The sequence below is a fragment of the Bradysia coprophila genome, chromosome X, assembly GCF_014529535.1.
Source record: "Bradysia coprophila strain Holo2 chromosome X, BU_Bcop_v1, whole genome shotgun sequence".
Taxonomy (NCBI): domain Eukaryota; kingdom Metazoa; phylum Arthropoda; class Insecta; order Diptera; family Sciaridae; genus Bradysia; species Bradysia coprophila.
The window spans coordinates 6368051-6384029 of NC_050737.1; the positions used below are offsets into that span (position 1 = coordinate 6368051).

The 15979-nt window shown below is 32.6% G+C and overlaps 1 protein-coding gene across 2 annotated transcripts in view; it reads left to right on the top strand.

Annotated features, from left to right (window-relative positions):
* LOC119085615 (protein tramtrack, alpha isoform-like) overlaps positions 1-15979 on the top strand; it is a 106944-nt gene that overhangs the window by 62232 nt on the left and 28733 nt on the right. For both annotated transcript variants that reach the window (XM_037196039.1, XM_037196040.1), the window contains 4 exons: positions 4343-4534; positions 4613-4955; positions 5022-5263; positions 6721-6807. In XM_037196039.1, coding sequence (XP_037051934.1) covers positions 4343-4534; positions 4613-4955; positions 5022-5263; positions 6721-6807 — 864 coding nt within the window. The remainder of the gene's footprint in view (positions 1-4342; positions 4535-4612; positions 4956-5021; positions 5264-6720; positions 6808-15979) is intronic.

A 15979-nucleotide genomic window follows, 5' to 3' on the forward strand; every position in this document is an offset into this window, starting at 1 on the left:
TACGAATTTCATTTCAACACTGGTTTGAGTGTTGTAATAAGCCATGAAAACGGGTGTTGTAATTTTGGACATTTCAATCTAGTTATCGATATTGAAATCCGTCGTATTTCAATTCTCGGTGGCACAAATTGTAATTTTCATTATTGAAGTACTTTTTGCAAAAGTCGAATGCTTCTCAAAATGTGGATTCCTTCAGTTCAACTTCATTTTTCTCGGAGTGTATGATTTTATAGAAACATTCTTCAGTCGAACGACGCATAATATCGTTTACAGTTTATTCAAATCGCTTTACATAATTTTTAACAGAATTTGTATAACCATGTACCCAAAGAACTTAAAATGATATTAGGATTGAAGTTGTTCTAGTCCTGTCCCAGAACAGTAAGAATTGCCATTTTTGAATTTATCTGACATAGATCCATCCTCTCGCGTTTTGCATGGAGTAACAATGACTGTTACTCAAAATATCTTTCTTTCGTTCATTTCTTAAGCGAAATCTGTCCCGGAAGACTAGTTAAAATGCTAGACAATTTGACCTCGAGCTTTTCCGTTCGATTTTTTTCTCTCTCGTCTGTCGAATGGATCTGCTAATCTTTTATTCTCGAAAGTGTGCATGTGTATAATCGTAATTTTTCAATCTTAAAATTCGCATATCAATTTCAATCAAAAAAATTCTATCTTAGACCATGTAATGCATAATTTCAAGGCTACGTCCAAAATTTTGTTAATTTTTTTGCGTATTTTTTTTGTTTTGTTATTTTTACTTCACCAATATATGGTATGGGTATGGGTACGTTGTGTAGAAGTTTAGTTGCAATAGATTACAAATTGAAGGTTATTTCACACATGCAAAATATTGAAGAGGTTTTTTCTCGCAGTGCAAGAAGAATATACGTATACACTTAAAGCGCCATTCGATTAACATCAATTTAAAATGCGCGAATGTAACTGCAAGGTTTTTGTATTTTATAAAGACACATAACATTACAATAGAGACATAAAAAACAGAAACAATAAATAATCGAATGCAGAATTTGTTCAGATTGTGGGTAATGAATCAACATTTTGATTTTTTTTTTTTTGCGATTGTAAATGGGATTGTTTAACAAATGTGTATGCGCGCGTAAATCCAACTTTACGACCATGTTTACTTGACAAAACGAATAATTTATATGAAGTCACTAAACAGCACATATATTTTGTGTTGTATTACATAAAATATGTCTAATTCATTCGGTTTATGGAAGAGAAAGTGTTTTTCATAGATAAATTTAATTGATTCTAATTTTGAAAAGTCATGGCATTTCAAGAACTATTTATTTTTTGTTGGATTTTACATGCAAGCTGAAACGAATGTAGTAAGTGATTGCAATATAAAATGTTTGCAGTGACCTCTTGATTTATGTGGGACTGAGTAACATTTTGCAATGAACATTTCGAAAAATGTGTACCAAGGAATATGGGAAGATCGAACGGTTTCTTTTCGTGATCCTAAATTGCTTGCAGCACTATTTTCAATAAGCACAAAGGAAAATTTAAATTTCTGTTTTACAACTTCCGACATTCTTGTCTTAGAAAGAAGGTCATTTTTTTTAAACAAAAGCATGTCGTTTGCTGTATTGATGTCATGGGTTCTTACTTCGACCTAAAATCGGGATCTTGAGATTCGTCAAATATGTGTATGCAATACAATGAAGTTTAGAAAGAGATGGACGATCTAGCCCTTGGACTACATAATATTCGAAAATGTGACGAGCAATAGCTATGCGCTTATCCTGTCTAGTCAGACGGTTTTATGTTGTTTTACTTGGCCAAGGTCAATGAAACGTCTTTGTTGTTAGCTTTGTTATATTTTTTCACGCTTACATTCAGGCTAAAGATGGGCGGATCGAGGATTTTTTAAATCCGACCCTTCCTGAACCCAGCCAGAATTAAATCTTTGAAACCCGATAACGAAAAACCAGATGATTATTCGATACGGATTCGATAATGCACTCTTGCTAAGGTGCCACTATTTCTAATCCGCAACAAGGACTACGAATATCAATAGAAAATAGATTTGGTTCTGTCTGTTGCAGTTCGACCAGCTCTGAGAAAAGTCAACATTTTCTCGAAATTTTTATAAACTGGTAAGTTTTCTGAGAGCTGGTCAAACTGCTAGAACAAAATATACTATTACTTGAAGTTAACACATTAGTGGTCGATGTTTCGGTCGTACATTTTTCACTGGTATTCTGGTGAAAAATTATCATCGAAAATATAATACGAAACACAAAGACGTAGGCTACGCTAAGCTAAGCATCCCTGCCTCTAAATAAGAAAATCTTTCATGCTTGCTGTTTTTATATTAAATCGAATTAGAAAAATGTACAAGTTGGTATAAAAACTCGAAATTTTCTTTAGATTTCATTTCAATCAGTCGTTATGCAATCCCTCTCCAAAAAATTCTGCAAATGGATGGCTCGCTTTATTAGATTTTATATGTCCGCGTATATAATCATTTATGTTTAAAATTTCTTGAGAAATTCAATGTTCGGCTATGAATAAAAACTAGGTCCTCATTTCTGAAGGCTTTTTGAAAGTGGTTTTGTTTGAAAAGACAGATTCGAAAAGTTTCGTCGAGAACCATATTTTAATGAGTGCTCATCGCACTGAGTATATTACTAGAAAGCTTTTGTACAAAAAAAAGTCCAATTAAAAAGTGTAAGTCATTTTTAGGACAAAAGTGGATACAAGATTAATCCTTCTTCTTTTTACCGTATTTTGAAGAATCCGGGTACTTTATTATGTTTCTCTATTTGCATAGAAATGAATCAAATGAACCATACAATCAGCCTGATTTAAATCATAATTTCATAAAGAAAAATAATCCAATCTATAGTGTACAATGAAATGTCAATAATGAAATTCTTACCTGCAACAGACTAACTCCTCATTTAAGTCAACTCAATTGGCAATAAAACGCCAATCAACCTACGATCGTAGAGATGATAGACCTAATGTTACACACCAAAAATCGACTCCATTGAACGCTGCTCTGCCGCCATAACGTTCCCCATCGCTCACCGCATTTACAGCAAATCCTGTTTGATCTACTTCCATTCAATTAGCAATTATAATGGAACAAACAATATTTTAGCAATGTCGCGACACACACCGTAATCATGTGTATTAGGTTTTAATACCTACAATCAATATGCATACATAAATATCGATTGCACTACGGCTATATTATTGTGCACCGTCTATCCAGTACACAATTGTGGCGTATTGAAACGCAGATTTATCGAATGTTCTCCAACACCAAAGATCTCTGTGCTATTTTACATTGGTAAATTAGCTTTATATGCACTTATAGTGTGTTAAAACTTTATGTGTAAATTGATGGTAGGAACGTGTGGTAATTAAATGGTGGTTGCGTAATGTGAAATTGTCGGTTACTGTATTGATCTGCTAAATTAGTGTTTTCTCTTACTTCTAATAATATGTTCATCACACCCTTTAGGGTAACTGTGCGAAACGAAGATAAGTAATTTATTTAATAAACATTGTTACAACGGGCTTTGGGCGCGCAATACAGAACCCGTCGATAAACTGTTGTTGTGTTTGATGTGTTGTTGGTGTGTATTTATGACTTATTTAATATTTCGAATCGAGCAGAGGCTTTTGTTGCCGTAGAAAGGTATATGTAGGTAATTAAACAGCATTTTGCTAAGACATCAGTTCGTATCGTTTAACGATTTGTTCGTACAATTAAATTAGTTTCTTTCGATATGCACTTTATAGTTTCAAATAGAGGTTTGAGAAACTCTCAAGACCTACTAGATAATGTGACTGTACACAGAGTAAAATATTGGAGTATGTCCTTCGTGCGGATCTTGAATATTTTTCTACGATCTACAAAGCAAAAAGCGACACAATTCTTGATTTAGTGCTGTAGTTGTGTGGGTAACTTATTTAACAGATGAAGAACTAGATTGTTAAGTCCTAGCATTTCATATATCTAGGTGTGTACGGAACAAAGATCAAAAACATATATCGATAGATTTGCTCAAACAATCATGAAACATAACGGCGATTGTCGAGGTGTCGGTTTTCACTTTTCTACCATTGTACCTTAGATTTAATAACGGGAAACCTTGGTTGCTTTTGAGCGGGGGACGAAGCTGAAGTTTCATTCCCTAAATATCTCTTTGTTAAGCTTTATTTATATAAGTCAAAAGGATGAATTTCCAGCCCATTTCGTTTCATAAACGTTAATCTACCGCATAGATTATCGATTTGATTTGGTGAATTACATACCTTCTAGCAATAACTTAATTCTTTTTCTCTTAATTTACAGGTGGTCCTCTCGGCCTGTTCATCCTATTTCCAGAGCCTGTTCCTGGACCACCCTTCCCGTCATCCAATTGTGATATTAAAAGACGTTCGTTTCTCCGAACTTAGAACACTAGTTGAATTCATGTATAAAGGCGAGGTTAACGTGCAATACTGCCAATTGTCTGCTTTGCTTAAAACAGCAGAGTCGTTGAAGGTTCGTTCCGTTTTTACATTTAGTGAGTGATTAACAACTGGCCCGTTGTAATTCTCTTTGTTTTACTTCCAAAAACAGGTTAAGGGTTTAGCGGAAATGACAAATCAAAGTACAGCTTTGCGAGAACCGGAAAGAGAGCAAGATCGCTTAAGACCACCTACACATCCCACCACAATTAACTCATCTGCAACAAAGACAGAATCTTTAGATGCCACAAAACGTTTGGAGGTAGACCGAAGTAGCCCTTCGCCGACAAGACTGCAATCACCGCCAACTTCATTAGCTTTTTATCCACGAAAGAATAACAGAGACTATTCAGAACCACCTGCAACTACTACCAATAACGATCATACGTCAATTATTGAAGATGAACGAGATCGTCCTCGGTCACCGGAAGACGACGCAATGTCAAACGATGTTGGTAAGGTGTTCGTTAATTTTTATCCCGTTGAATTATCGCGGCTAAAGGGAGTGTGCTTCAATCAAGGTATCAATATGACGATCCACTCGAATTCTGTTCCATCGTCGGTGGTTGTACCTCACGTTAATTCAGCTTCGTCAATGAACACTGATGGTCGGCCATCATCGAGGGGTACAACTGGTATTAGTACCAGCACGACTTGTACACCTGCTATATTGGCACCGACAAGTAGTGGTATATCAAGTCCAAACATCAATGAACCTGTGGCTGGACCATCAGGGCTGGCGCCAGTTCAATCAGTACCATTGGTAAGTGAAATATTGAAATTAATTTGTTTTTTTTAGAAGTTGCAATAAGGTCTCAGAATTTTATTTTTTTCTTCAAATATTTGTCATCTCGAAACTTCCCGTAATTCATGTTTTCAATTAGGCTGATAAAAAAATAACTGTCGACAGATGCACAGCAAAAATTACCACAATGTCAACATTTAAAAGTAAAATAAAGTAAAAGAAAATCTAATTTTGCTTGTCAGTTTAAATTTGTAAGTCTTAAGTAAGATAACGACTCATTTTTTGGTGTCATTGTTAGCGCCGGAGGAGATGTTATCACAATGTTACTCTTAGCTTTCAAAATTAAATTATGGCGCAATAATATTCGTACTCCAATTTTAGAGCGAATGCACTATAATTTAACTCGAATTTAACTCAATCGTCAGGAGGTTGGGTTTTTTTTTTGTTTCTCATGAAATTTGCATAATTTGGGAGAGTAATATGACTTATTGAAATTAGGACTTTTTTGTCAATAATTGAAAAATATTTGGAACTATCTGCGGGTGTGGTTATTCTTGTTCAAATGTGGCAGTCTAATGGAAATTAAATAATCTGATACTTCGCTTGTTTAAAGTGTCTGTTAAAGTTTGTGAGTATTTTTGCCAATTAAATGAATGATAGCCAGTGCTTAGCACATACTTCTGTCGTTTCCATTGACCTGTGGAACAGATTAACCAGCCGTTTTTATTCTATTTCCTGCTCGAATTTTGTGAAGAGCGAAATGAATTAACCAATTTGCATTTCCTGATCACTGAATTCCAGTTTCCCGGAAATCCCGATAAATTCTACAGATTTTTTGGAAAATATCTGTTGGAATTTTTGTGAAATATGGATGACTAAATATGTGTTGGAAGCTGTGTCGTGGCTTTTCCACAAAGTATCAGCACCGACCACGTAATTAATCTCCACGATTTAGACATTTTTTGGAGGTCTAAGGGATGAAAATACAACTTAGAACAGTAAAATTTAAAAAGCCACTTCAAGGAAGACAGTGTACCCTTGCCGCTACAGCCCTACAATAATTTTAACGAAAAAGTTTTTACTAATGTGCTGAGCACTTGGTCGTTGCGAAATATTGTTTGGTTTGATTTATTAAAAGACGACGACTTCAATGGAATCACTAGAAATATTTCTGAAGTTTTATGGCGTTATGTCTGAGCATTACTACGCTAAGATTAGGGATTTACAGAAATATACAACCCTAGGAACGTAATTTTTTCATTATCTTATAGCTTGTGAGTAAAAAGTTGAAAAGCTAACGTGTAAAAATTGATCTCGGATTCGCATCGAATTAAGAAAATCTAACACGCAAACTTGACTTTTTAACATGTGGTTCTACTTAATTGGAAATTGTTATTTACAATACACCTAACGGATCTTTTATTCTATACACACACACAAACAACACCTTCTAATTGCTCTTCATTTCGTTTCAGTCCTTAAAAAAGGAAATCGACTGGGATCGTTCAGATGAAAAATCTATTGGAGAATATTCATCGGAATATCGTCATCAACATGATTCGGTGAGTTTCTTTTTTACATTAAACTATTCCGTAGAATTATAAATTAAACTTTCAATAGTTCATATATAAACTTGATGTTGCATTAAATGGCTAATATTTTTGCGTCCTAAATTCTTTTTTTTAACTTTGTTGAAAGACAAAGACAACTTTTTTGTTTATTGTAATGAAAAAATTAAAATAAAATTAAAATTGAGAGCGATGTTAAACCTATCTGTATCGTATCAAGATGTAGTTGTAGTGTGTAAATTCTGAAGCTAATTCCATGTGTATTCCAACATCTTGCTTCAGAAATTCTATGCATCTTTTAAGAATCTTATTAAAAATTGTTAGAAGTTGCATATGAATTTTAAAAGTTATGAAGAAGTTACTTTCGTAATGAATTAATAAGCCAAAATGCATGCTTTATTCAGAATGTTAGTGCTGTTAGTTTGGAATTTTGTTTATTTTGCGCCAAGAAGAATCACAACAATTTTTCACATTTTCTTTGAACAACTTTTAAAGCTATCGCCAGAACATAATCATTAAGTTAAATTTTCTTTTAATGTTTAATGTGAACAGGTAGCCTTAGCTCATCATTCTTGTCGCTATTGTCGGTAGTAAAAGATAATTATAGTCGTTTCTACAGAGATTTTAATTTCAAAACGTGCAAATTGATTTTAAAATTTCGTCTTATTGATTATTCAAGTTATTACGTAGTGGCAGCTATTGTAAGAAAATGATGGTATGTGATTCTGTCTGTCTGTCTGTGCACTCCTACATTTCTTTAAAATTAGGATCATGAGGAATTAAAATTCCCGGCAAAATATTTATTACAACAAATTACGGTTGAGGGGAAATTCGGTTTCCTAGATATTACGATTCACTAGGAATTACAATTCACTAGGAATTTCGAAGAAATATGGTGGAGTCTGATAGCAAGTACATAATATGAATAACGAGTCCTAATCACATCCCGTTCAATGTCTACTACTTTTCATTTCGGATTATTGTAATTCTAGAACTTGTGTAATACCATTTTGCATAATATTCGAGTTGGTGTGATACTTTTAGCTGCGAAATATACTTTGTAATTTTAATAATGAAAATGCATGCATACTTACCATAAAAACCAACATTAGCATCTGCCGCGCTAATTGATGTTTTAAGTAATAAGTAGAATTTGTGTTTAGTAATTTGCCAATTAGTTTGAAAAGGTAAAGCTATTCTTCTAAGATATTCTTTCCTCTTAACTTTGACTAAAGTCGTTTTAAAGTGAAGGTGAGGACATAATCACAATAAATTTCTATCGATATAAGGTTATTGAGGTTGAATAAAGTGAAGGTGTTTATTAAAAAAATAATGTTACCAATGTTACCATGCTGGCAGCGAAATAAAGGCGTTTGTGTAAAAGTCAGTTGCCTATTACACTAAAATCAAGTGCCAATTACTTTCCCTTATTTTCCTCAAATTACCAACGAGACTAGTACTTTACCAATGATTTGATTCAATATTTGATAAATCTATTTCCCCACCGATCAAAGTTGTGGTAAATAAATAAAATCGAATCGAAGTAAATCGTATGTCTAGCCATTCCCTTTATTCGATATCCCCTTCGCTTACATTCGAGTCTCTGGATATTTTTGTCTGATTGGCTTTTCGCATTCGGCAAGCACTTACCAGTTTTACTGTCGGATCTATTACTTTACTTGACATAAGTATTTTCAAAAGATTTGTTTCAAAATTCAGTAATAAATGTTGTGTAACTAGTAACTATAGTAGCTAGGAATGTGTAACTCGAAAGGACTACCTTTGAACTTAAATCCATCCGGTATTTTCTCATCAACATGTGCGTCATGAGAGCTCGTTGCATATTCACAAAGTGTCGAATGTTTTTGCAAAAGTGTTTTATTCCCACTAAGAACGCATCCTGTCGCTATTGAACTGAAACTTTATTTTAAATTTGTTAACGATACGGATCATTGGGACTCCTTGTTAATGTCAGTCATATACAGAAAAATTGGCACAAATCCAATTTTAAAACTTAGACACGAGACACCTTCTTTACCTTGTGCTGTGATTTTGGTAGGATAAAAAAAGGGAATTTTTGCATTGTTGGGATTATTTGTCTACCACTTAATATGCAAATTCCGAAATGAGAGACCAACAATTTGTAGAATTTATGGCATAAATTAGTAAAATAAAAGTTTTTGTGAATTTCAGCGGCCATTATACATGTGTACTCTGAAAGTAGAAAGCTGTTTCTGCAGAAATTAAAAAAACACTGAAAAGCGAACTAAATCGTAGCCAAGAGCCCAAAAATCTCTGTCCTAATTTGTACAAAAAAAAACTTTAGTTGTTTTGTTTTATTTTCCTAAAAAGTTTTTATGCAAATTACGACAGGTCTGTATTTGCTTCCAGTGTTTTTGATTATGTTCAATTTTGATTATAATTTTGAAGTTGTTGTACTATTTTTTTACAAATTCGCACAATCATTAAGCAGATAGCGCGCGACTATGAATTTCTCTTTCGAATTTTACCAAGTTCAAAGTCACTTAAACCATAAAAAATTACACGTTGCGACTGAGGTTGTTAGCAATCCTTACATTTCCTAAGGGTAGTACAAGGACAAAGGCAACCACATTAAAAGAATATGTACATAGAAGGTGTCCTTATGTACTAGCATCAGAGATATGGACGTGTAATGTTCTTGAAAAAGTCTCTCAGTAAAATTTAAAAAGAAGAAGTTTGTAGTGATGTTTGCGTCCATTGTTCTCGTTCAACTATATTTACTGTCCGTACTAAGAGATATCAGATTAGGCATATCTCTCTTCAATCTGTTTTTCTTACAATATGACCTAAATGTCTGGTTCTGATAGACATGTATTTCTACTTAATAAATTGTACGCATTAGTAGCTGAGTGACGATCTGAGACAAAATATTTGGAAAGTGAAAATTTTGTTATTTGTTTAGCTTAAACTGTTACTACTATGACTTTGCTTGCAATGAATTTCTCACTCGTCACTGACTTAATTTAGGTATTGGAACAGTACTTCGATTGAGACAAAGAATTTTTTCGATTTTCCAACGACCATACCCGACTCAAATGACGCAAATCTGACTAAAACTTCAATGGAAATATTTTCAGTGCAACACAAAAAAAACATCTCTTTCTCTTATCATTCAGCAATGCAACACAAAAAACAGTAAAAATGCTGCAATGTTGTATTATCTACAAAATATTTTTCATATTTTCTTTCTGTTCGAATCTCTTGGTATTTATATATATGTTGCTACCATCTATACAGAATGTTTGCACATCTATACTACAACTAGCTTTTCATGTGCTAGCGCACGAAAAAAAAATGATGAAAATCGTTATAAAGCGCCAGTAAAACAAAATATATAATTCCGTAGGTATACTTATGTATATGGCATACAACAGTCCACTTATAAAGAAAATGTTCACCTTTCCACACAAGTCTGGCATGAAATACAGAAAAAAAACTAAATCCGCAGCCGTATGTTTTTTTACCATTTCCATCGTGTGCTTCGCATTTTCTTTGTTTTTCTGTTTATGAATTATTTTTTTTCGTCTACAAAAAAACTTGTCTCTATATGCATTGCATTTTCGCATCATATGAATATGACACTACAAAAAAACACACCATTTGAGTTTAGTATGGATGGGCTAGAGATTATGAAATGTAAAATGTGTGTAACTTTCACCGAAGGATGGGGGTTAAAAAATAAAAGTGTATTGTGCATAGTTTCGAGACATATCTGGATGTCTATATACATCCATGCTAAAAATAGGTGAAATAATGGGCGTTTTTTTTTCAGTTCGCGAACCTAGAATAATGTCGAAAAACGATTTTCTTTTTTTATCGTTGCGTTAACTGATAAGCCAACTTCACTCGACATTATTGAAGAAAATTATCTTCAAAGGATGGATGACATCAAAGAATTATGCGCCACGAAGCATATTTTTTTTCTGCATCTACCATACAAGTCGGTCTGAAATTCTAATAAAATAAAGAAACATTCTAAATAGACTGCTACTTCTGCTACCCATTCAGCTAGATACGCTTACACACAAGTCAGTTTTACGTGTACATAATGCTCATTAAAATTAGTTTTTTTTTCTCTTGTTATATTTTTTAAATGTAACGTTACGACGTTATGCGTTGCCATATTACGTGAAAATTAAACCTACCACCACCACCGCCACCACCATCACCGCTCTGCCAACAACAACAACAATAATAACAACGCTGATGTTCTCTACCCGTTATACACATAGATTTATATTCTCCGTTGCATGTTATAAACGGTGTGATAGTTGCTTTGTTATACACATTTCGTATAACCATTTTTGAACTCTCTCTCTGTGTATAATGTCCTAGAATCATGAATTCGACCAGACAGATCGATACGAAAATGCGACGTTTTGCACTGCACTGCTTTTGTATTGTTTTATGTTTGGTTTTTGGTAGCTAATATTCCACAGCGGATGTTTGGAACGTAATTTATTTACGTAGCTAAGTCATATTAATTAATAATGCATTTGAATAGATTTGCGATATTATTTCACTGCCATCTCTCAATGTCTGGCTCTTTGATCCTTCAGAAAAGAAAATCATTTATTTTCTTCCCCTGTCTCTCTGTCGCATATGATTTAGGAACTATACAAATAAAACGCCATCCAGTCTGAGATAATCCTTTATATGCACAACGTTTCCGAAATCTGTGAGGTAAATAATGTAAAATTGTTTAAATTACATTTATCTGTTCAAACGGTTTGACCGTTAGAATGTTACAAGGGATTATCACTTAAGTTATCCACTAATTGGATGAAAATGTAACTGCTATAGTGCAATGGAATATAATGACATTAAAATATATCTCTCGTCAAAATTAATTGGCTCTCTCCATTAAATAGACGATTGTTGCAGCAGCAACAAAATATTTCAAGGCGGATTAATAGATAAAGTTTCGTAATTTTAAAAGCTTTTTTGGTAAATTAAAAAATTTTCATTCTATTTTTATGTCATGATAACAAAATAATTAAGACTTCGATGGAAAACAGGGCACTCAAACATTAAAATAATAACTATGGATGTTGAAGTTAACCTTTTATTAACAGCAAGCTGATCAGTAAAAATCATAAAATATTATATCACATAATGTAAAATCTATTACTTCATCAGTTGCATAGATTAGAGAATATAGAGAACAAATATCAGTCAGCAGGAACTCAAAGTTTATATCAGTCAGATATATATATCAGATGACATATAGCTAGCCGTTTAATCTCAAGGTTTTAGACAGAGCTAACCGAGTAAAAGTTTTTAATTTGATTTTCAGAGACTGGCAACCTAAAAAAAACTGTATTCTCGCCGATTATGAAAAACCAACGAGACCTTCTAAACATATTTGACATTTTTAAGAGTTTAAAAAGTTGTCGATGCTCCCAGTGAATGTCAATGTTTCCTGGCTACAGCTTATCGCTGTAACGTCATTTTTCATACCTAGGACCTGAAAAGTACGAAAATATTATTCGTACCACGGACTAAAAGTCTTTTTTAGCGCATTCGATTCCAGACCTCGCCTTCGGCTCTGTCTGGAAACCTCTCACACGCTAAAAAAGACTTTTAGTCCTAGGTACGAAATATACTATTATAAATTTCTTATTTCCCTCATTTCTCCATAGCGAATATAGTGAAATGAGAGAAGTAAGCAAAATAAGAGAAATAACAAATCTATAAAATGACGATACTTATGTCTATCGTTGTATGATAATTTGGCACAAAATTTGAAAAAATCATTAGCGAATTCAAATTTTGCGCCAAAATATCATATACTGGGGAATCATCCAATTTGAAACTCCGATAAATCAATCTAAAATTGTGTTTTCTAAAGGTAAACAAACTGTAAGTCATTCGAAAGCCAAAAGCTCTAGTGTTTCAGCAATACTCTCTCTAGCAAACAAACTCTCAGCTCTCTGTGTCAAATTCACACCTTACTTCTTTGTATTCTACAAACACTATTCTACATTTTGACTGACTACGTTGTAATGTACATGCAAATTCCAAAGGCTACTTGATTCTTTCACCACCTTAATAAAAGTAGTTTGGTTGCTAGAGAGGGTATTGGTTTCAGAGACGTTTTTTCTATAAACTAAGTTATAACTTAGTTATTTAATTTTTATAACTTAACTGGATTATTTTAAAAATCGTGAAAAAAATGTCCCATTTCTATCAATTACGATAAACCGTTCAATTATTTACAAATTAATTATTTTACCACTTAGTAAATATTGCCACATGGCATTACAAAAAAAAACAACCTTCAATTGCAGACGCCATTCTATTTTTTACCATAATTCGTAACATAATTGGGTCCTCGATTGGGACACTAATGGAATGTATACTTTAGTGAAAAAGTAGTTGCATTACCTCTGAATGTAGACGACCATACATTCGAGTGTGAGAATATACTCGCCATAATTTCATAAGAACTCGCACATTTAAACGAGTGTCCTGTTCTAACTTGATCATTTGTTTTACGATATTGTATAACATAGAGGTCAAGTGTGTGCGTTACTTACAAAAATTTTTGAGTAGATTCTATTGGACTTTATCCTGCGATATCGTTATCTAGAAAAATATTGTAAATATTTGTTACGTGAAAAAGAGTGACAAACTTTTGACGATTTCGAAATTTGAGTATAAAATCAAATATTTATCAGGTCCCTCGTAGCGTCTTCCCGCAGAAATTGTTGATTTAAAAATTAATTTCGTTTGTTGAGTAAAGAAGAAAATATCCCGAATATTCTACGAACATGCAATTTTATTCTACGTTTTATTGGTCTCTGTTCTGTTTAACTTTTAAGCTCAGAAACAAATTCTATATAGCTTGTAAAACTGCTGAAAATGTTGTTACTATTGTATGCAGCCGACTTTTAGAGTTTAATGCACATGTCCATAAAATGCAGCTTAAAAACTATATATAAAAATCTATGTACAAAAATATGTGTAATATAAAATAACACACCCAACTTCAGCACACAAAGAAAGCGCATAGTGTTGTTTATTGAAATGTGATAGTTTATTGCAATGGGACTGTGGGAGTATTGATTTTTATTATCACGGAAGTGGAATATTTTTTTTGTTTGTAAATTCCGCAGAAAAATAACGTTGGGAAAGCTGTTAGAATTGGGTTTAGTGTTGACGACCGGGAAAATCAAAAGATGGCTTTCGTGTGCCCATATTGCGAACATTTTCATGCTTGTAATTTTTTTTTGGAATGGGGGCGTCACCTTTCAGGAATGGCCAAACAGATTTTAAACTTCTAGAATTGCAAACTTTATTGTTTTTGTTTATTGGCTGATTTTAGAGTCATTTTGACAAAAAGATTTTTTAAGCAATAAATGGAAATCAGATTTAAGGAGTCACTTAAAAGCCATTTTTATTTTTTTATTTATTCATAGACTATATATACATAAGGCTATAGGAAAACTTTTTCCATTTTTTTAATTTTCCTACATTTTCCCATATTTTCCCTAATATTGTAGGAAAATATAAGTGAACGTTTTCAAAAAAATGGTCAATGCAGTTATCACTGCAGACTTGCAAAATGACTAAATTTTTTCAATATTGTTGAACCCAGACAGTTGGTTTTATTTTTTCTTAGTATCAAGTGTCTAGTTGTCATGTGCTTGCTGACCGAGATTATACTTGTATTCACTTTTCGAGTTTGATTTGCATCATCGTAATAGATATACAAACTGCAAATGTAGTGGCATGCTCCTGGCTAATTGTAAAGCCAAAATACACTGTAGGGAATCTAAGCGTTGAAAAAAATCATTGTTCAGTAGAGTAGATGGCAATAATATTAAAACGACCTCGTTCCCATTTTCATGTCGACAATTTTTAGATTCGTGTAACAGATAAATTTCCAATCGAAACGCTATAATGAAACGAAGAGAAAATTCACGCCGATAATGTCACATTTATAACGATTTCACACATAAAATCAGGTCAAAAACAAGAATAATTTTGGAAGATGTACCCGAGGAAGCTAGACAACTTATGACCTGGGAATTTTGAGAAATTTCTTTTTCCGTCTTATTACATCACCCAGGAACAATTCAGACTCGCAACAGGCAAAAAAATTGCCGACATGGTCAGCGAGGCTCAGGTTCCTAAAAATAGAAACTTGAATCTGTAAAAAATCCAAAACAATGTCGCCCTAAATTATCTCATAATTAACTCCATAACAATCCCAAGAAAATCGTAAATCAATATAAAAAAAACTAAATAATTGGAAATTTGTTCGGGACAGGACTGCAGTTTTATTGTTTAGAAGTATTATGAAATAACTTGTCTGTTACTTCATTTCATTTGACTTGATAATTTTCAAAATGAGCGCAAAATAAACAAATGAATATTGTTGTTGTAAGTAATAATTTAGCCTATCTTTTATTGATTGATTGATTAAGTACATAATTAATTAATTAATTTGATGTTGTTTCTGTGTATTTTTCATATTATATATATAAAAATGAATCTAATTTTTACATTTTCAAAACAAAAATCTCTATGTATTTTGTATGTATGTGTGATGTTTTCGATAATAATTTTTCGATAAAATTTATATTTTTTATTGTCAAGAAGTTGATCTACGTTTTTTGGACATGGCTGTGCTCTTATATTTTTCAAAAACAAAACAAAAACAATTAACTTTTTTACTCTTTTTTTTGTTTTAAATTAATTATTTAATTTTTTTATTTCTTTTTTTTTTGTTTTAAATATTTAAATAAAATCGCGCGTTAAAATTTAACAAGAAAAATATTTATAAAAATATTTGTGGCAATGACTTACATCAACGAATGATATACATTTAGTGATAATCGCCAGTTTCTTAACTAAAATATAAATTTCGTTTATATGTTAGTCGTTAAAAAACAATGAGAAAAAAAAAGAATTTTTAAATATAGCGCCGTCGATCTGGCTCCCAGACAAAAATCGAACCTCAACTTCTTGAAATTTTGCTTTTTAATGAAAAATTTTGAAAAAAAAATTACGAGACTTTTGAATGAACAAATGAACAGTTTTTGAAAATACAGAAAAAAGGTTAAGAATACATTTTTAAAAGAAAGACCCTGTTTGATGCTTATATTCCATGTAGTTC